Source organism: Oncorhynchus nerka, linkage group LG18, assembly GCF_034236695.1.
Source record: "Oncorhynchus nerka isolate Pitt River linkage group LG18, Oner_Uvic_2.0, whole genome shotgun sequence".
Lineage (NCBI taxonomy): Eukaryota > Metazoa > Chordata > Actinopteri > Salmoniformes > Salmonidae > Oncorhynchus > Oncorhynchus nerka.
The window spans coordinates 14,009,364-14,023,749 of record NC_088413.1 but is presented as its reverse complement, the minus strand read 5'-3'; the positions used below and the strand labels follow the sequence as shown (position 1 = coordinate 14,023,749).

Below are 14,386 nucleotides of genomic sequence, written 5' to 3'. Positions count from 1 at the left end.
AGTGCTCTGCCTTGTAATAACAAACTAATTTTCGATCTATCGTTCTATGTACATCCTCAATGCATAACAGTTTAGATATTTGTAATTTAAATGTTATGAAATAATTAGCTTGTGTCCGTTATCTTGTGAGATAAATCCATGCAGAAAGAGATTTGTCCAAAAGTAGACAATTAATGCAAGTTATTGGATAAACATCCAACATTTATTATTATTTTAATTATTATTTTATTTAAATAATTATGACTTTAGAAATACATTGTGGATGGTTGCTACAATTTGAAGAATAGTGTAATACATTTGAGCAAATATACCTCATTTTGATTACTTTTATTGTGATAACTTCTATGTTGCTCTTCCGGAGCAGAGTTCATGAATGTTGACGATTGTTGAAACGTGAACACATGTTAATTAACAAAAAAACACACCGGCATAGCAATATACAATTCATAGACAGCCAACATGAGAGATACGCCGTTATCAAACTGCGAGCGGGACTTTTTACTCAAAGCTATTCAAGAAAAAAAGGTAGCTGATGCAATTTGTGTATTCTTCCATGTGAATGAAACGTGCTAGCTGAGATAGCCAGATATGCTAGTTAGCTGACATAAATGGCCAATTTAGATGTGGGAACCCAAACTAAAATATTGTACAGTGTCTATCTCTGTCTACCAACGTTACAGAGTTTGTTAGAGTTCTGGGTCATTGTACATAACCTGTTGTAAACTTGAGCTACCTAGCTAGCTAATTATCTGTCGATGCATCGTTGCTATACTAGCTATAAATATTTACGATACATAATCTCGCTCAATAATGTGTACCTGCAGCGCTTGGATGGGAGACAGACCTATGACTACAGGAGCATCAAGATCTCGTTCGGGACAGATTATGGATGCTGCTTTGTTGACCTGGGGAAGACGAGGCGAGTGTTCCTGCCTTCGAAGGCAAAGAAATTACAGTTGACCAGTGGCTCTCAACCAAAGCTACTGGCCTATCTAAAGCGGATCGTTGAGAAGACCCAAGGCTTACTGCTAAAAATGTAGATGACGGGTGCCAAATGCACTTGGTGGCACAGTAACCGAAAATGGTTGACAGCCATTCTTAGTGGAGTTGGCTTTCTTGTTACTAACATGGCAGGCTTTTGCACTACGTTTGCATACATCTGAAAGGCCTGGATACAAGTATGGCATTAGCTGTACCTTGCTATCTGATTGGATTGGCAGAATTGTTTTGCCATATATCCATCCTTTCAGATCTATAAAGCAGCATAGGTGACAGTGGTAGGGGCTAGGTGACAGTGGTAGGGGCTAGGTGACAGTGGTAGGGGCTAGGTGACAGTGGTAGGGGCTAGGTGACAGTGGTAGGGGCTAGGTGACAGTGGTAGGGGCTAGCTGACAGTGGTAGGGGCTAGCTGACAGTGGTAGGGGCTAGCTGACAGTGGTAGGGGCTAGCTGACAGTGGTAGGGGCTAGGTGACAGTGGTAGGGGCTAGGTGACAGTGGTAGGGGCTAGGTGACAGTGGTAGGGGCTAGGTGACAGTGGTAGGGGCTAGCTGACAGTGGTAGGGGCAATGTGACAGTGGTAGGGGCTAGGTGACAGTGGTAGGGGTTAGGTGACAGTGGTAGGGGATAGCTGACAGTGGTAGGGGCTAGCTGACAGTGGTAGGGGATAGCTGACAGTGGTAGGGGCTAGCTGACAGTGGTAGGGGTTAGCTGACAGTGGTAGGTGCTAGGGGCTAGGTGACAGTGGTAGGGGCTAGGTGACAGTGGTAGGTGCTAGGTGACAGTGGTAGGGGCTAGGTGACAGTGGTAGGGGCTAGGTGACAGTGGTAGGTGCTAGGGGCTAGCTGACAGTGGTAGGGGCTAGCTGACAGTGGTAGGGGCTAGGTGACAGTGGTAAGGGCTAGGTGACAGTGGTAGGTGCTAGGGGCTAGGTGACAGTGGTAGGGGCTAGGTGACAGTGGTAAGGACTAGGTGACAGTGGTAGGTGCTAGGGGCTAGGTGACAGTGGTAGGGGCTAGGTGACAGTGGTAGGTGCTAGGGGCTAGGTGACAGTGGTAAGGGATAGGTGACAGTGGTAGGGGCTAGGTGACAGTGGTAAGGGATAGGTGACAGTGGTAGGTGCTAGGGGCTAGGTGACAGTGGTAGGGGCTAGGGGCTAGCTGACAGTGGTAGGGGCTAGGTGACAGTGGTAGGGGCTAGGTGACAGTGGTAAGGGCTAGGTGGTAGGGGGTAGGGGCTAGGTTACAGTGGTAGGGGCTAGGTTACAGTGGTAGGGGCTAGGTGACAGTGGTAGGGGCTAGGTGACAGGGGTAGCGGCTAGGGGCTAGGTGACAGTGGTAGGGGCTAGGTGACAGTGGTAGGGGCTAGGTGACAGTGCTAGGGGTGGTTTGAGATTAACTTTGTACGTTTGGGCTCCTGAGTGGCGCAGCAGTCAAACGCACTGCATCTCAGTGCAAGAGGCGTCACTACAGTCCCTGGTTTGAATCCAGGCTGGTTCTGGCCGGGGTAGGCCGTCATTGTAAATAAGAATTTGTTCTTAACCGAGTTGTCTGGTTAAATAAAAAAAAATAAAAAATGGTGTGTTCCTAACCTCCAGGATCATGGCCCAGGTGTCCTGTGAGCTCATTACTCCGAAAGAGAACCGACCGAATGAAGGACTCATTTTCTTCAACATTGAGCTGTCTCCCATGGCTTCTCCAGCATTTGAGATGGGCAGGTACGAGTCCTACTATGTTTTTACTTCATAAGGCTATAGTGTAAATTGCATCTGAAAAACGATCACTGAAAATGTTTTATCTGCGTGGTTGTCCTTCCCCCTTCTTGATCTCTCTCTCTCTCTCTCTCTCTCTCTCTGTCTCTCTCTATCTCTAGGCAGTCAGAGCTGTTGGTGAAGCTGAACAGACAGCTGGAGAGATGCCTCAGGAACTCCAAGTGTATAGACACAGAGTCTCTGTGTGTGGTGTCTGGAGAGAAGGTACACACAAACACACACCTGAAGTTTGGCATGAAGGCTGTGAACGAAAGTCCCCAAATTGGGTTTCAATTCCAGTCAATTCAGGAAGTAAACCAAATTCCAATTTGAAATGTTCTCCATTGAAAAGCATTTGAAGATAATTGTTATTTCAGTCTAATTCCTGAATTGACAGGAACTCAATATTTGGAAGGTGTTTTTAATGTTTTGTACACTCAGTGTATATCTACTGGTCTTCCAAGGTATAATGCCTATCTGTCTACCTGTCTATTTCTCCAGATGTGCTACAGATCTATAATGCCTATCTACCTGTCTATTTCTCCAGATGTGGTACAGATCTATAATGCCTATCTACCTGTCTATTTCTCCAGATGTGGTACAGATCTATAATGCCTATCTACCTGTCTATTTCTCCAGATGTGGTACAGATCTATAATGCCTATCTACCTGTCTATTTCTCCAGATGTGCTACAGATCTATGTCTATATCTACCTGTCTATTTCTCCAGATGTGGTACAGATCTATGTCTATATCTACCTGTCTATTTCTCCAGATGTGCTACAGATCTATGTCTATATCTACCAGTCTATTTCTCCAGATGTGGTACAGATCTATGTCTATATCTACCTGTTTATGTCTCCAGATGTGGTACAGATCTATGTCTATATCTACCTGTTTATGTCTCCAGATGTGGTACAGATCTATGTCTATATCTACCTGTTTATGTCTCCAGATGTGGTACAGATCTATGTCTATATCTACCTGTTTATGTCTCCAGATGTGGTACAGATCTATGTCTATATCTACCTGTCTATGTCTCCAGATGTGGTACAGATCTATGTCTGTGTAATTAGTGTGTCTGTGTATCTCCAGGTGTGGCAGATTAGGGTGGACGTCCACTTGCTGAACCACGATGGTAACCTAATGGACGCTGCCAGCATTGCTGCCATCGCGGCCCTCTGTCACTTCAGACGGCCCGATGTGGGCATCCAGGGAGAGGAAGTCACTGTGGTGAGGAGAGGGGTGGGGTGGGGGCGACGCTATCGACAACTAATGCCATGGCAACAATCTTTGACATTGATTACACCCCTGGGTGGTGTTAATTAGGAACCAAACTGACAAACAGGGAAGGACCACCTGGATTTGTCTAATAAGACACACACATTTTTGTCACACGTTGCAAAAGGTTTTAAAAATGTCACCTGTTGCATGCCCTAATGAACACAACCCCAATTTATTATGATTTAACCCTTCATGTGTCTGTTCCACAGTACAGTACAGAGGAGAGAGACCCCATTCCCCTCAGCATCTACCACATGCCCATCTGTGTCAGTTTCTCCTTCTTCCAACAAGGGTAGGTCCCTGTTATATAAGATCACCTGTATGTTTGATATCACTATCAGACAGTGATGGCTGCCATTGCAGATCTCTCACTGCCTCTCTTCCCTTTCCTCTCCTGTTCTCCTTCTCTCTCTCTTCCCTTCCCTTTCCTCTCCTGTTCTCCTTCTCTCCTCTCTCCCTTTCCTCTCCTGTTCTCCTTCTCTCCTCTCTTCCCTTTCCTCTCCTGTTCTCCTTCTCTCCTCTCTTCCCTTTCCTCTCCTGTTCTCCTTCTCTTCTTCCCTTTCCTCTCCTGTTCTCCTTCTCTTCCCTTTCCTCTCCTGTTCTCCTTCTCTCCTCTCTTCCCTTTCCTCTCCTGTTCTCCCTCTCTTCCCTTTCCTCTCCTGTTCTCCTTCTCTTCCCTTTCCTCTCCTGTTCTCCTTCTCTTCCCTTTCCTCTCCTGTTCTCCTTCTCTCCTCTCTTTCCTCTCCTGTTCTCCTTCTCTCCTCTCTTCCCTTTCCTCTCCTTTTCTCCTTCTCTCCTCTCTTCCCTTTCCTCTCCTGTTCTCCTTCTTTCCACTGTTCTCTATGTCCTATCTCATATCCCCTCTCCTATCCCTCTCTCTCTGCTCCAGGACCTACCTGTTGGTTGACCCGTGTGAGCGTGAGGAGCGTGTGATGGACGGCCTGCTGATGATAGCCATGAACAAACACAGAGAGATCTGCTCCATCCAGTCTAGTGGAGGCATCATGCTGCTCAAAGACCAGGCGGGTACTGGGGAGCCATAAAGATAGTCAGCTGCTCAAAGACCAGGCGGGTACTGGGGAGCCATAAAGATAGTCAGCTGCTCAAAGACCAGGCCGGTACTGGGGAGCCATAGAGATAGTCAGCTGCTCAAAAGGCCAGGCGGGTACTGGGGAGCCATAGAGATTAGTCAGCTGCTCAAAAGACCAGGTGGGTACTGGGGAGCCATAGAGATACAGTCAGCTGCTCAAAAGACCAGGCGGGTACTGGGGAGCCATAGAGATACAGTCAGCTGCTCAAAAGACCAGGCGGGTACTGGGGAGCCATAGAGATAGTCAGCTGCTCCAAAGACCAGGCGGGTACTGGGGAGCCATAGAGATACCGTCAGCTGCTCAAAGACCAGGCGGGTACTGGGGGGCCATAGAGATAGTCAGCTGCTCAAAGACCAGGCGGGTACTGGGGGGCCATAGAGATAGTCAGCTGCTCAAAGACCAGGCGGGTACTGGGGGGCCATAGAGATAGTCAGCTGCTCCAAAGACCAGGCGGGTACTGGGGGGCCATAGAGATAGTCAGCTGCTCCAAAGACCAGGCGGGTACTGGGGGGCCATAGAGATAGTCAGCTGCTCCAAAGACCAGGCGGGTACTGGGGAGCCATAGAGATACCGTCAGCTGCTCAAAGACCAGGCGGGTACTGGGGAGTTAATGCAACTCTGGATCCTTGTCCCTGTACGGTCAGACCCGGGATGCCAACCCACGACCACAACAACACTTTCTACGCTCAAATCAGCATGCTAAACACTTGTCTAGATATCATAACCATGGCTTTGGTAGGCCAGGGGGCTGATAATATTCAGGATGGATACGAGCATACTCTAGCTACTTCACTGTGAATTGTATCTCTAAAACATGCTGTGTTTGTACAGGTCCTCAGGTGCAGTAAGATCGCTAGTGTCAAAGTGTCAGAGATCACAGAGCTAATCAACAAAGCCTTGGAGAACGACAAGAAAGCCAGGTGGGTCACGTCAACTTGGTCTCGTTAACGTTCATTTTGACTTTGTGGCTGTGCTATCGAGTGGAAACCCGTTTATATAAACTCCGTGACTGGTGTTGCTACTTTGGCGTCATTTCATTTTTGGATTCCAATCAATTTCTCTTTTTGAATATCGGTTATTTCAGAAAAACTGGGGGTAAGTTTGGCTTCGCAGAGTCGTTGCCCAAGGAGCGAATCACAGCGCTGAAAACAGACGTGTCACCTGTGGAAATGAGTGACGTCAAGGAGAAGGCCAATGAGATCGTCCAGAGAGCTGAGGTCCCACCCCAAACGTATCCCTTCAAAGAAAGTCTTGAAGTTACTCTGAATACATTTGTAGTAGAAGACTATTTTCTCCAAGGGGGAAGGTCATTGTTTGTGAGCGAGTGACTTGGTGTGCCTGTACTCTTGTCTGTTTTCTCAATGCTACTGAGCCATGGTTTACTCTAGACTCTAGTCCTTAACCAACCGCGGGACAGCGTTCCCTCTCCAGTGTTAACTGCCCCAGGTACAGGCCAGGTGGGGGAGGGGCTAGAGAACTCCTGGGGTCTGAAGGAAGAGGAGGAGGAGGAAGATGAGACGGTGGAGTTGAAGATGGAGTTGGAAGAGGGAGATGAGGAGAAGGGGAGAGGTAACTATTTGCCTAAGTTTTGTTTTCCTTGGGTGAGTGAAACTGACTCGCCTGGTCCCAGATCTGTTTGTGCTATCTTCTATGGTCATAGTTGGCAAGACAGCACAGAATGATCTGGAATCAGGCTACAAAAATGAATCAATCGCTCCAGGGGCGCTGAGCTACGCCTGACCCATCCCTCACTCACCACCCCAGATAACACCCCTCTACGCCTGACCCATCCCTCACTCACCACCCGGGTAACACCCCTCTACGCCTGACCCATTGCCTCCAGCCCCTCTGGAGGGTTGGAGGTTTGGTTTGTGAGCATAAAGGCACTTTTCTGTTCTTTAAGTTTAACGATCAATAAAGTACACCTCATCTTATTGTGTGATTGTGTTTCCTAGGTGACGTGGTGGTCATCTCAGACAGTGACAGCGAGGAGGAGGATGTTGTCATCTTGAACCAGGTAACAACAAAGTAAGTGACACTTTTAGATTTTTTTTCTTCTAAGTTCTATAGAACCCCTTTCTGTGTCTCCCAAGCATTGCCTCACGAGGGCGACGCGCGCAAGTTGGTGGCAGAACACCAGGGAGTTCTTCTAGAACGGCAGCAAGTTGGTGGCAGAACACCAGGGAGTTCTTCTAGAACGGCAGCAAGTTGGTGGCAGAACACCAGGGAGTTCTTATAGAACGGCAGCAAGTTGGTGGCAGAACACCAGGGAGTTCTTCTAGAACGGCAGCCCCAAAAAATGCCTCTGTTTACATGTTGCTTATGAGTGGATTTGACAGTACATGTCTATTATAATTGGATTTTACGGCTTGTACGTATGTCCTTCTTAATATAAAGTTTGTGTCATCATCGCAAATCAACTGCATTATACTTTTAAAAAACAACACTTCAACCAGTAAAATGGCTCTTTGGAAAGCTTTTGCTACAGCCTATGTCAATGAGGGTTAGCATTCTATGCTGACAACTTCTGCATCCAAAAAGTAGTTTTTTTTGTTTGTTGCAAAGATCAAAACCAAATATAATCTTAACGACCGTTCAAGCGAGAATCAAAACACCATTGTCAGCGTATGAGAACCCCCCAAAAATGTATTTTTGTTTAGAAGTAATAAAAGCGCAAGTCTTAGACTGTTGAATGGGTGCAGATGGTGATGATTTCCTTACTGCAGACGAGAGTCGTGTGCATCTGTCCGTGACGTCAGTGTGTTGTGTACTGGAAAGGGGTCTAGGCGTTAAATACAGATTACACACCAAATACACACCACACAAGTTCCATAGAAATGACACCTTCACTTTCAGATGGATTTATTTTTTTGGTTACACCCACAAGCACATCGTCTCATTGCTGTTGTAAATGCAAACCATTCAAGTTGTAATGTAAGGTTGGGTTCTTTCTAAAAAAAACAACAGAACATCCTTCTGATCTACTGAGAATCAGATATAGTGATTCTCATTTCATGTGTATATTATACATGATTATAATCATGAAAACAATAACCTTTTTACAAGTGAAGTTGTGCTTACTTTGAGGAAGAAATGTACCAGACTTTGTTCTCTCTCAGGGAGAAGGCCTCCAGCTCTAACCAACAGGGGGCAGTTGCCTCCAAGCAGCAGCAGAAGAAGAAGAAGAAGAAGAAGAGGGGGCAGTAGCCTCCAAGCAGCAGAAGAAGAAGAAGAAGAGGGGGCAGTAGCCTCCAAGCAGCAGAAGAAGAGGGGGCAGTAGCCTCCAAGCAGCAGAAGAAGAGGGGGCAGTAGCCTCCAAGCAGCAGCAGCAGAAGAAGAAGAAGAAGAAGAGGAAGAGGAAGTGAAATATGTTTGTTTTTTCTTGAGCGGATGGAACATAAATACAAATAAATAGTAGACTGGAAATTGACCACAAGAAGCTACAAAATATATGACTAAAACAATCATTTCAAACCATGCTTACATTTGTATACAAACAATTGTCTCTCTGTTATGTGTGAGAGAACTTGGGAACAGATTTCCTAAATTAAAATAATTCCTAAGATGTTTTCCTGGTCTTTTTACAGTCTGTCTCCAACAATGAAAAAATATTTTGTTTTTTTTTTGCTCAGAAAATGGGGGGCCCAATAAAACCACCCGCGGGCCAAATTCAGCCAGTTGGGGAACCTTGCAGTAAATGTATTGTTTATTAGGCATCACCTGAAGCATACGGTAGATGTATTGTTTATTAGGAACTATATTCAGGGGGTACCGGTACAGAGTCAATGTGGAGGCTATATACAGGGGGTACTGGTACAGAGTCAATGTGGAGGCTATATACAGGGGGTACTGGTACAGAGTCAATGTGGAGGCTATATACAGGGGTACCGGTACAGAGTCAATGTGGAGGCTATATACAGGGGTTACCGGTACAGAGTCAATGTGGAGGCTATATACAGGGGGTACTGGTACAGAGTCAATGTGGAGGCTATATACAGGGGTACCGGTACAGAGTCAATGTGGAGGCTATATACAGGGGGTACTGGTACAGAGTCAATGTGGAGGCTATATACAGGGGGTACTGGTACAGAGTCAATGTGGAGGCTATATACAGGGGGTACCGGTACAGAGTCAATGTGGAGGCTATATACAGGGGTACAGTACAGAGTCAATGTGGAGGCTATATACAGGGGGTACCGGTACAGAGTCAATGTGGAGGCTATATACAGGGGGTACCGGTACAGAGTCCATGTGGAGACTATATACAGGGGGTACCGGTACAGAGTCAATGTGGAGGCTATATACAGGGGTACTGGTACAGAGTCAATGTGGAGGCTATATACAGGGGGTACCAGTACAGAGTCAATGTGGAGGCTATATACAGGGGGTACCGGTACAGAGTCAATGTGGAGGCTATATACAGGGGGTACCAGTACAGAGTCAATGTGCTTATGCACAAAGCATTGTGGAGTGCCCAAATACAGCCATTAGCTGTGGTATATTGGCCACAAACCCCTGAGGTGCCTTATTGCTATTAAAAACTGGTTACCAGCGTAATTAGAGCAGGAAAAACAAATGTTGTGTCAGCCAATCAGTATTCATGGCTTGAACCACACAGTTTATAAATACCTTTTTACACTGTAAACAAAATGGAGACAATGTATATGAGTTTTATTTGACGAGGCTCTAGGAGTGAGTTACACTATGAAAGGCAGATTTAACAAAAATTAATGGGAAAATGTTTGTTAAGACTGATGGCGTCAATATTTTGTGTTAATTGTTTAGGAATACAATAACATTGACAACAGATTGAATGATACCTAATCAACCTTCCATGTGAAGAGTCAGCCGCAAAAGACAGGCAGGTCCTACCGAGATTTGAACTCGGATCGCAGGATTCAGAGTCCTGAGTGCTAACCATTACACCATAGAACCTGTTGTGGCAAGACGGACTGAAATTACATTTTTCAATTAAATATGGCAGTGTGGACAAGTATAACAATTATGGCACTGTCGTTTGCGCATTAATCGCAAGGACTTCCTTTTGAGGAACTAGGAACTGGCTTTGAAAAGTTACGTAGACGTGTTAAACCAGAGAATATCAACAACCTCACGATTTTAGAGGAGGAAAAGCGCTCCGAATTTGACATGTTTGAGTTGAGATTCCGTGTTGAAGGACGCCAGTTTACAGGAGACACGTGTTATGAATGCTCATAGTCCAATGTTTGAGTTGAGATTCCGTGTTGAAGGACGCCAGTTTTACAGGAGACACGTGTTTTGAATGCTCATGGTACAACTCGAGAAAAAACAAACAAATATTGGCCAGTACGGGTATCGAACCCGCGACCTTCGCGTTATTAGCACGACGCTCTAACCAACTGAGCTAACCGGCCTTCGTAATGTTTGAACATTTACATATTTCCAACGCAATTAACGATGCTGGAAGAAGTGTTTTTAAAAGTATGTATGACTATTTTTTGGAGTAGCAAGTAGTGAACTAATTTACCATATTCCCTTCATAGTAGGAATTTCTTGTGGGTTCGTATTATTTCAGTCTCTACCACGCTTTCACCTCACCCTTGGTATGAAGGCTCTTGTCAGAAAAAGGGCAATGTCGTTCCGAAACGGGCTCAATCGGTTAAAAAGATGGGAGGCTTGACCCTCGCAGAAGACTCAAGTTAATCGCAAAAAACAGACAGGTCCTACCGAGATTTGAACTCGGATCGCAGGATTCAGAGTCCTGAGTGCTAACCATTACACCATAGAACCACACAGTACCATAGAGCACTAACAACTTACTAAGGCCTTGACCTCGGTCAATCGTCTTCCAGGTGTTATGGTTAGCACTCTGTACTCTGCTAATTACTGCTTATCGACTCCCACCAACTTGTTTCTTTCACGAACAACTCGGAGGCTGGATTCAAAGTCCAGAGTGCTAACCATTACACCATAGAACAATATTCTAAATCCACATGGAAATTGAAAAAATAAAAATTCTGCGTTTAATTAGCAAGAGCGGACTGTCGTTCCTTCACGTGTTGCAAATACTGTAATGACCTGACTAGATCATAAATGAACAATTGTCCAGACAGAGGCTTTAGTTTGCGAATTGACGGTTTATTGAACCAACTTTACACAGGCTACTGTTTGGGCCGTAGCACACGCCAAATAGATGACAGATAACCCACAAGCCAATCGTGACCTTCTCTTGTGAAGCCCAGATGTAAGAGAGAGAGAACAAAGGCTGAACCTGGTCTTAACTTCCAATGCCCAACCCCCCTCCACGCCACTCCGCCAACCACCAGGATGCCCGGCATCAGAACATTCCAGGCATTCCCGTGATTGGCAGATAGCAGGTTGATTGACATGTCGGACCCCGCGAACACCGGGTACTGGTCAGTACAACACAACCACCTCCTAGCCTAGCACATAACACACAGCTGTCTGTGCGGGTCGCTACACAGCCCCCCCACCACAAAGTCCCTCGTCCCCGAGGGAACAAACAAAGTCTCTGAAGCGACCCGGAGGTCTCCTTTGCCTGCGTGGCCGTGATGGTCGCAGAGTGCCCCTCTGGGAACCAGGGGATGAAGGCAGGGATATGGGGGACAAGGAAGTGGGAACGGGTAATACAGTCCGTGGTTCTGGGGAACCACGCGGTGACACAGGGGGAGACAGGGGAGTGGGCTGTCTGGAGCCTTGTCTGCGGCACCTGAGGGTGGGTGCCTGGAGAATGTCATTGCCAGAGAGGGGAATTGTGGGGGTTCCTGGGGTTTGGGGAGAAGAGGCCCCTCTGTATGCGGCTAACCTGTCCCGGTGCAGTGCCACCTTTCTCCACCTGGGAGGAAGCTGCACCCGGTACACAACCTCCCCTACCCTCTCCAGGACACTGCAGGGTCCCACCCAGTGACTGTCCAACTTGGGGCATCTGCCTTTTTTCCTTAGGGGCTGTAGACCCAGACCAGCTCCCCAGCTACAAAGTGCCTTCCCCGGGTGTGCACGTCATAGTTCCTTTTCTGCCTCACACCTGCATTCACCAGCTGCTCTCTGGCGAAGGTGTGGGCTGTCTCCAGGCGGTCCTGGAGTCTCCGGGCATACTCCGGCCCCGGAGGAACATGAGGGCTATCCAGGGGCCGACCAAACGCCATCTCCGCAGGGGTGCGGATCTCTCTCCCCAGCATGAGGAGGGCAGGCGTGCAGGAGGTGGAGTCTTGGACAGCGGAGCGGCATGCCATGAGGACCATAGGTAGGTGTTGTCCCAGTCACGCTGGTGTTTGGAAGAGACGATGGCCAGCTGCTGTCCAAGCGTTTTGTTGAAGCGCTCCACAAGGCCATCACTTTGAGGATGGAGAGGAGTAGTGCGGGTCTTGTGCATACCCAGCCTCTCACACATGGTGGCGAACACACGGGACTCAAAGTTTCTGCCTTGGTCGCTGTGGATGGACTCTGCAGCTCCAAACCTGCTGAACATCCCCGCTGTCAGGGCGTCGACGATGGTCTCTGCCTCCTGGTCAGGCAGAGCATAGGCCTCGGGCCATTTTGTGAAATAGTCCATGGCCGTGAGCACCCAGCGGTTTCCACTGTCTGTGGTGGGGAACGGTCCAACTACATCCACTCCCACCCTCTCCATGGGAGCCCCAACTGGGAACTGTTGGAGCTGAGCATGAGAGCGGCCTGGGGGGCCCTTTCTCGCTGTGCAGTTGTCACAGCGGCGACAAAAGTCCTCCACATCCCTCTTGTGCTGCCCCCAGTAGAAGCCCTGACGGAGACGGCGCAGTGTATTTTGTGACCCCAAAGTGTCCAGTCCCCACCCCCATGAGTACTCTGGAGCACAGCCTCCCGCAATGAAATAAAAATAAAATAAAATTTTGGGACCACCACCTGCCACCTCTCCTCTCCCGTAGCTGACTCCTTCCATGCCCGCTGTAGCACGCCATCAGCCAGCCGCAGTCTCTCAAACTTCGACCACAACCCTTTGGTCGCGAGTGAGAGCGCTGTCACCTCTTCCCATGGTGGCCTCACCTGCGCCTCTACCCACTGTAGCACTGGCTGTAGGTCTGTGTCCCGTCCCTGCTGCTGCCGCCATTCAGCCACGTCGACAGTCTGCAGCTCACAGCAGACAGGCCCGCTCGCCCGACACACTGTGGCACAGACACCCTCCTCTGCCCGCAGCTCTCTCTCCCGTCCCTCTCTCCGTTCACAGTGGCGGCAGCCGTCTGCAGTACAGGGCCGACGGGACATGGCGTCGGCGTTGGAGTGGCGTGCCCCTGCCCTGTGCACCACCGTGAAGTCATACGGCTGAAGCTCCTCCAACCAGCGTGCCACCTGCCCCTCTGGCTCTCTGAAAGACATGAGCCACTGGAGAGCAGAGTGGTCAGTCCTTACAGTAAAGGGCAGACCACCCAGGTAGTACTTGAAGTGTTTGACGGAAGCCACAACAGCCAAGAGCTCCCGCCGGGTGACACAGTAGCGGCGCTCATGTTTGTCAAATGTCTTGCTGAAGTACGCCACCACTCTCTCCCCTCTGGCCCCACCTGGGCCAGCACCCCACCCATGCCCACATTGCTCGCGTCTGTGTCCAGGATAAAGGGCAAGGTGAGGTCAGGGGGCGAGCACGGGGCCTCGATCAGTGCACGTTTGAGGGTGTTGAACGCCTCCTCACACTCCACTGTCCAAGTGAAAGCCTTGTCCTTCGGCAGCAGGCGGTTCAGTGGAGCAGCAACGCTTGAGAAGCCAAGAGTACAAACCTCCTGTAGTACGAGGCAGGCCCAGGAAGCTCTTCAGCTGACGCTGGTCGGTGGGGGTGGGCCAGTCTCTGACAGCCCCTACCTTGTCCTCCATGGTGCTGATCCCCTCCTTCCCCACTCGGTGGCCCAAGAAGGACACCTCTCTCCTCATGAAGTGGCACTTCTCGGGGTGGAGCTTCAGACCTGCGGCAGCCACCCTCTCCAGCACACGCCGTAGCGCCCCAGGGCTGACTGGAAGGAGCTGCCATGGGCCAGGATGTCATCGAGGTATACCAGACACTGCTGTCGGGGGATGCCATCCAGCACCCTGTCCATCAAACGCTCAAAAGTAGCTGGAGCGTTGCACAGGCCAAAGCACAGGACCTTGAACTGCCAGTGTCCTCTGTTAGTGGAGAACGCAGTTTTGGCTCTGGCCTCTGGGGAGAGGGCACCTGCCAGTAGCCGCTGCGGAGGTCTAGTGAGGAGAACCAGGAGGACCCCTAACCAGGTCCAGCGACTCATCGATACGTGGTATGGGGTA

The 14,386-nt window shown here is 48.7% G+C and overlaps 1 protein-coding gene and 3 non-coding genes across 5 annotated transcripts; 1 reads left to right on the top strand and 3 right to left on the bottom strand.

Moving 5' to 3' along the window:
• The first annotated feature begins 353 nt into the window (after positions 1–353).
• exosc9 (exosome component 9) lies at positions 354–8,689 on the top strand. 2 transcript variants are annotated; one of them, XM_065003544.1, is made up of 12 exons: positions 354–525; positions 825–919; positions 2,595–2,714; positions 2,870–2,972; positions 3,843–3,980; positions 4,241–4,323; positions 4,921–5,053; positions 5,954–6,042; positions 6,207–6,353; positions 6,540–6,691; positions 7,078–7,150; positions 8,242–8,689. In XM_065003544.1, exons 1-12 carry the CDS (start codon positions 460–462, stop codon positions 8,327–8,329), a joined length of 1,287 nt encoding a protein of 428 aa, XP_064859616.1. In that variant the 5' UTR covers positions 354–459; the 3' UTR covers positions 8,330–8,689. The 2 variants fall into 2 exon arrangements, with proteins under 2 accessions (XP_064859616.1, XP_064859617.1); XM_065003545.1 differs by having other exon boundaries at positions 7,078–7,154; positions 8,246–8,319.
• A 1,296-nt stretch (positions 8,690–9,985) lies between these two features.
• Positions 9,986–10,057, bottom strand: trnaq-cug (transfer RNA glutamine (anticodon CUG)). The gene has a single exon. It is a non-coding gene; the product is annotated as a tRNA-Gln (tRNA).
• Positions 10,058–10,441: 384 nt separating this feature from the next.
• Positions 10,442–10,515, bottom strand: trnai-aau (transfer RNA isoleucine (anticodon AAU)). Its single transcript has one exon. It is a non-coding gene; the product is annotated as a tRNA-Ile (tRNA).
• Positions 10,516–10,819: 304 nt separating this feature from the next.
• On the bottom strand, positions 10,820–10,891 carry trnaq-cug (transfer RNA glutamine (anticodon CUG)). Its single transcript has one exon. It is a non-coding gene; the product is annotated as a tRNA-Gln (tRNA).
• Positions 10,892–14,386: the final 3,495 nt, after the last annotated feature.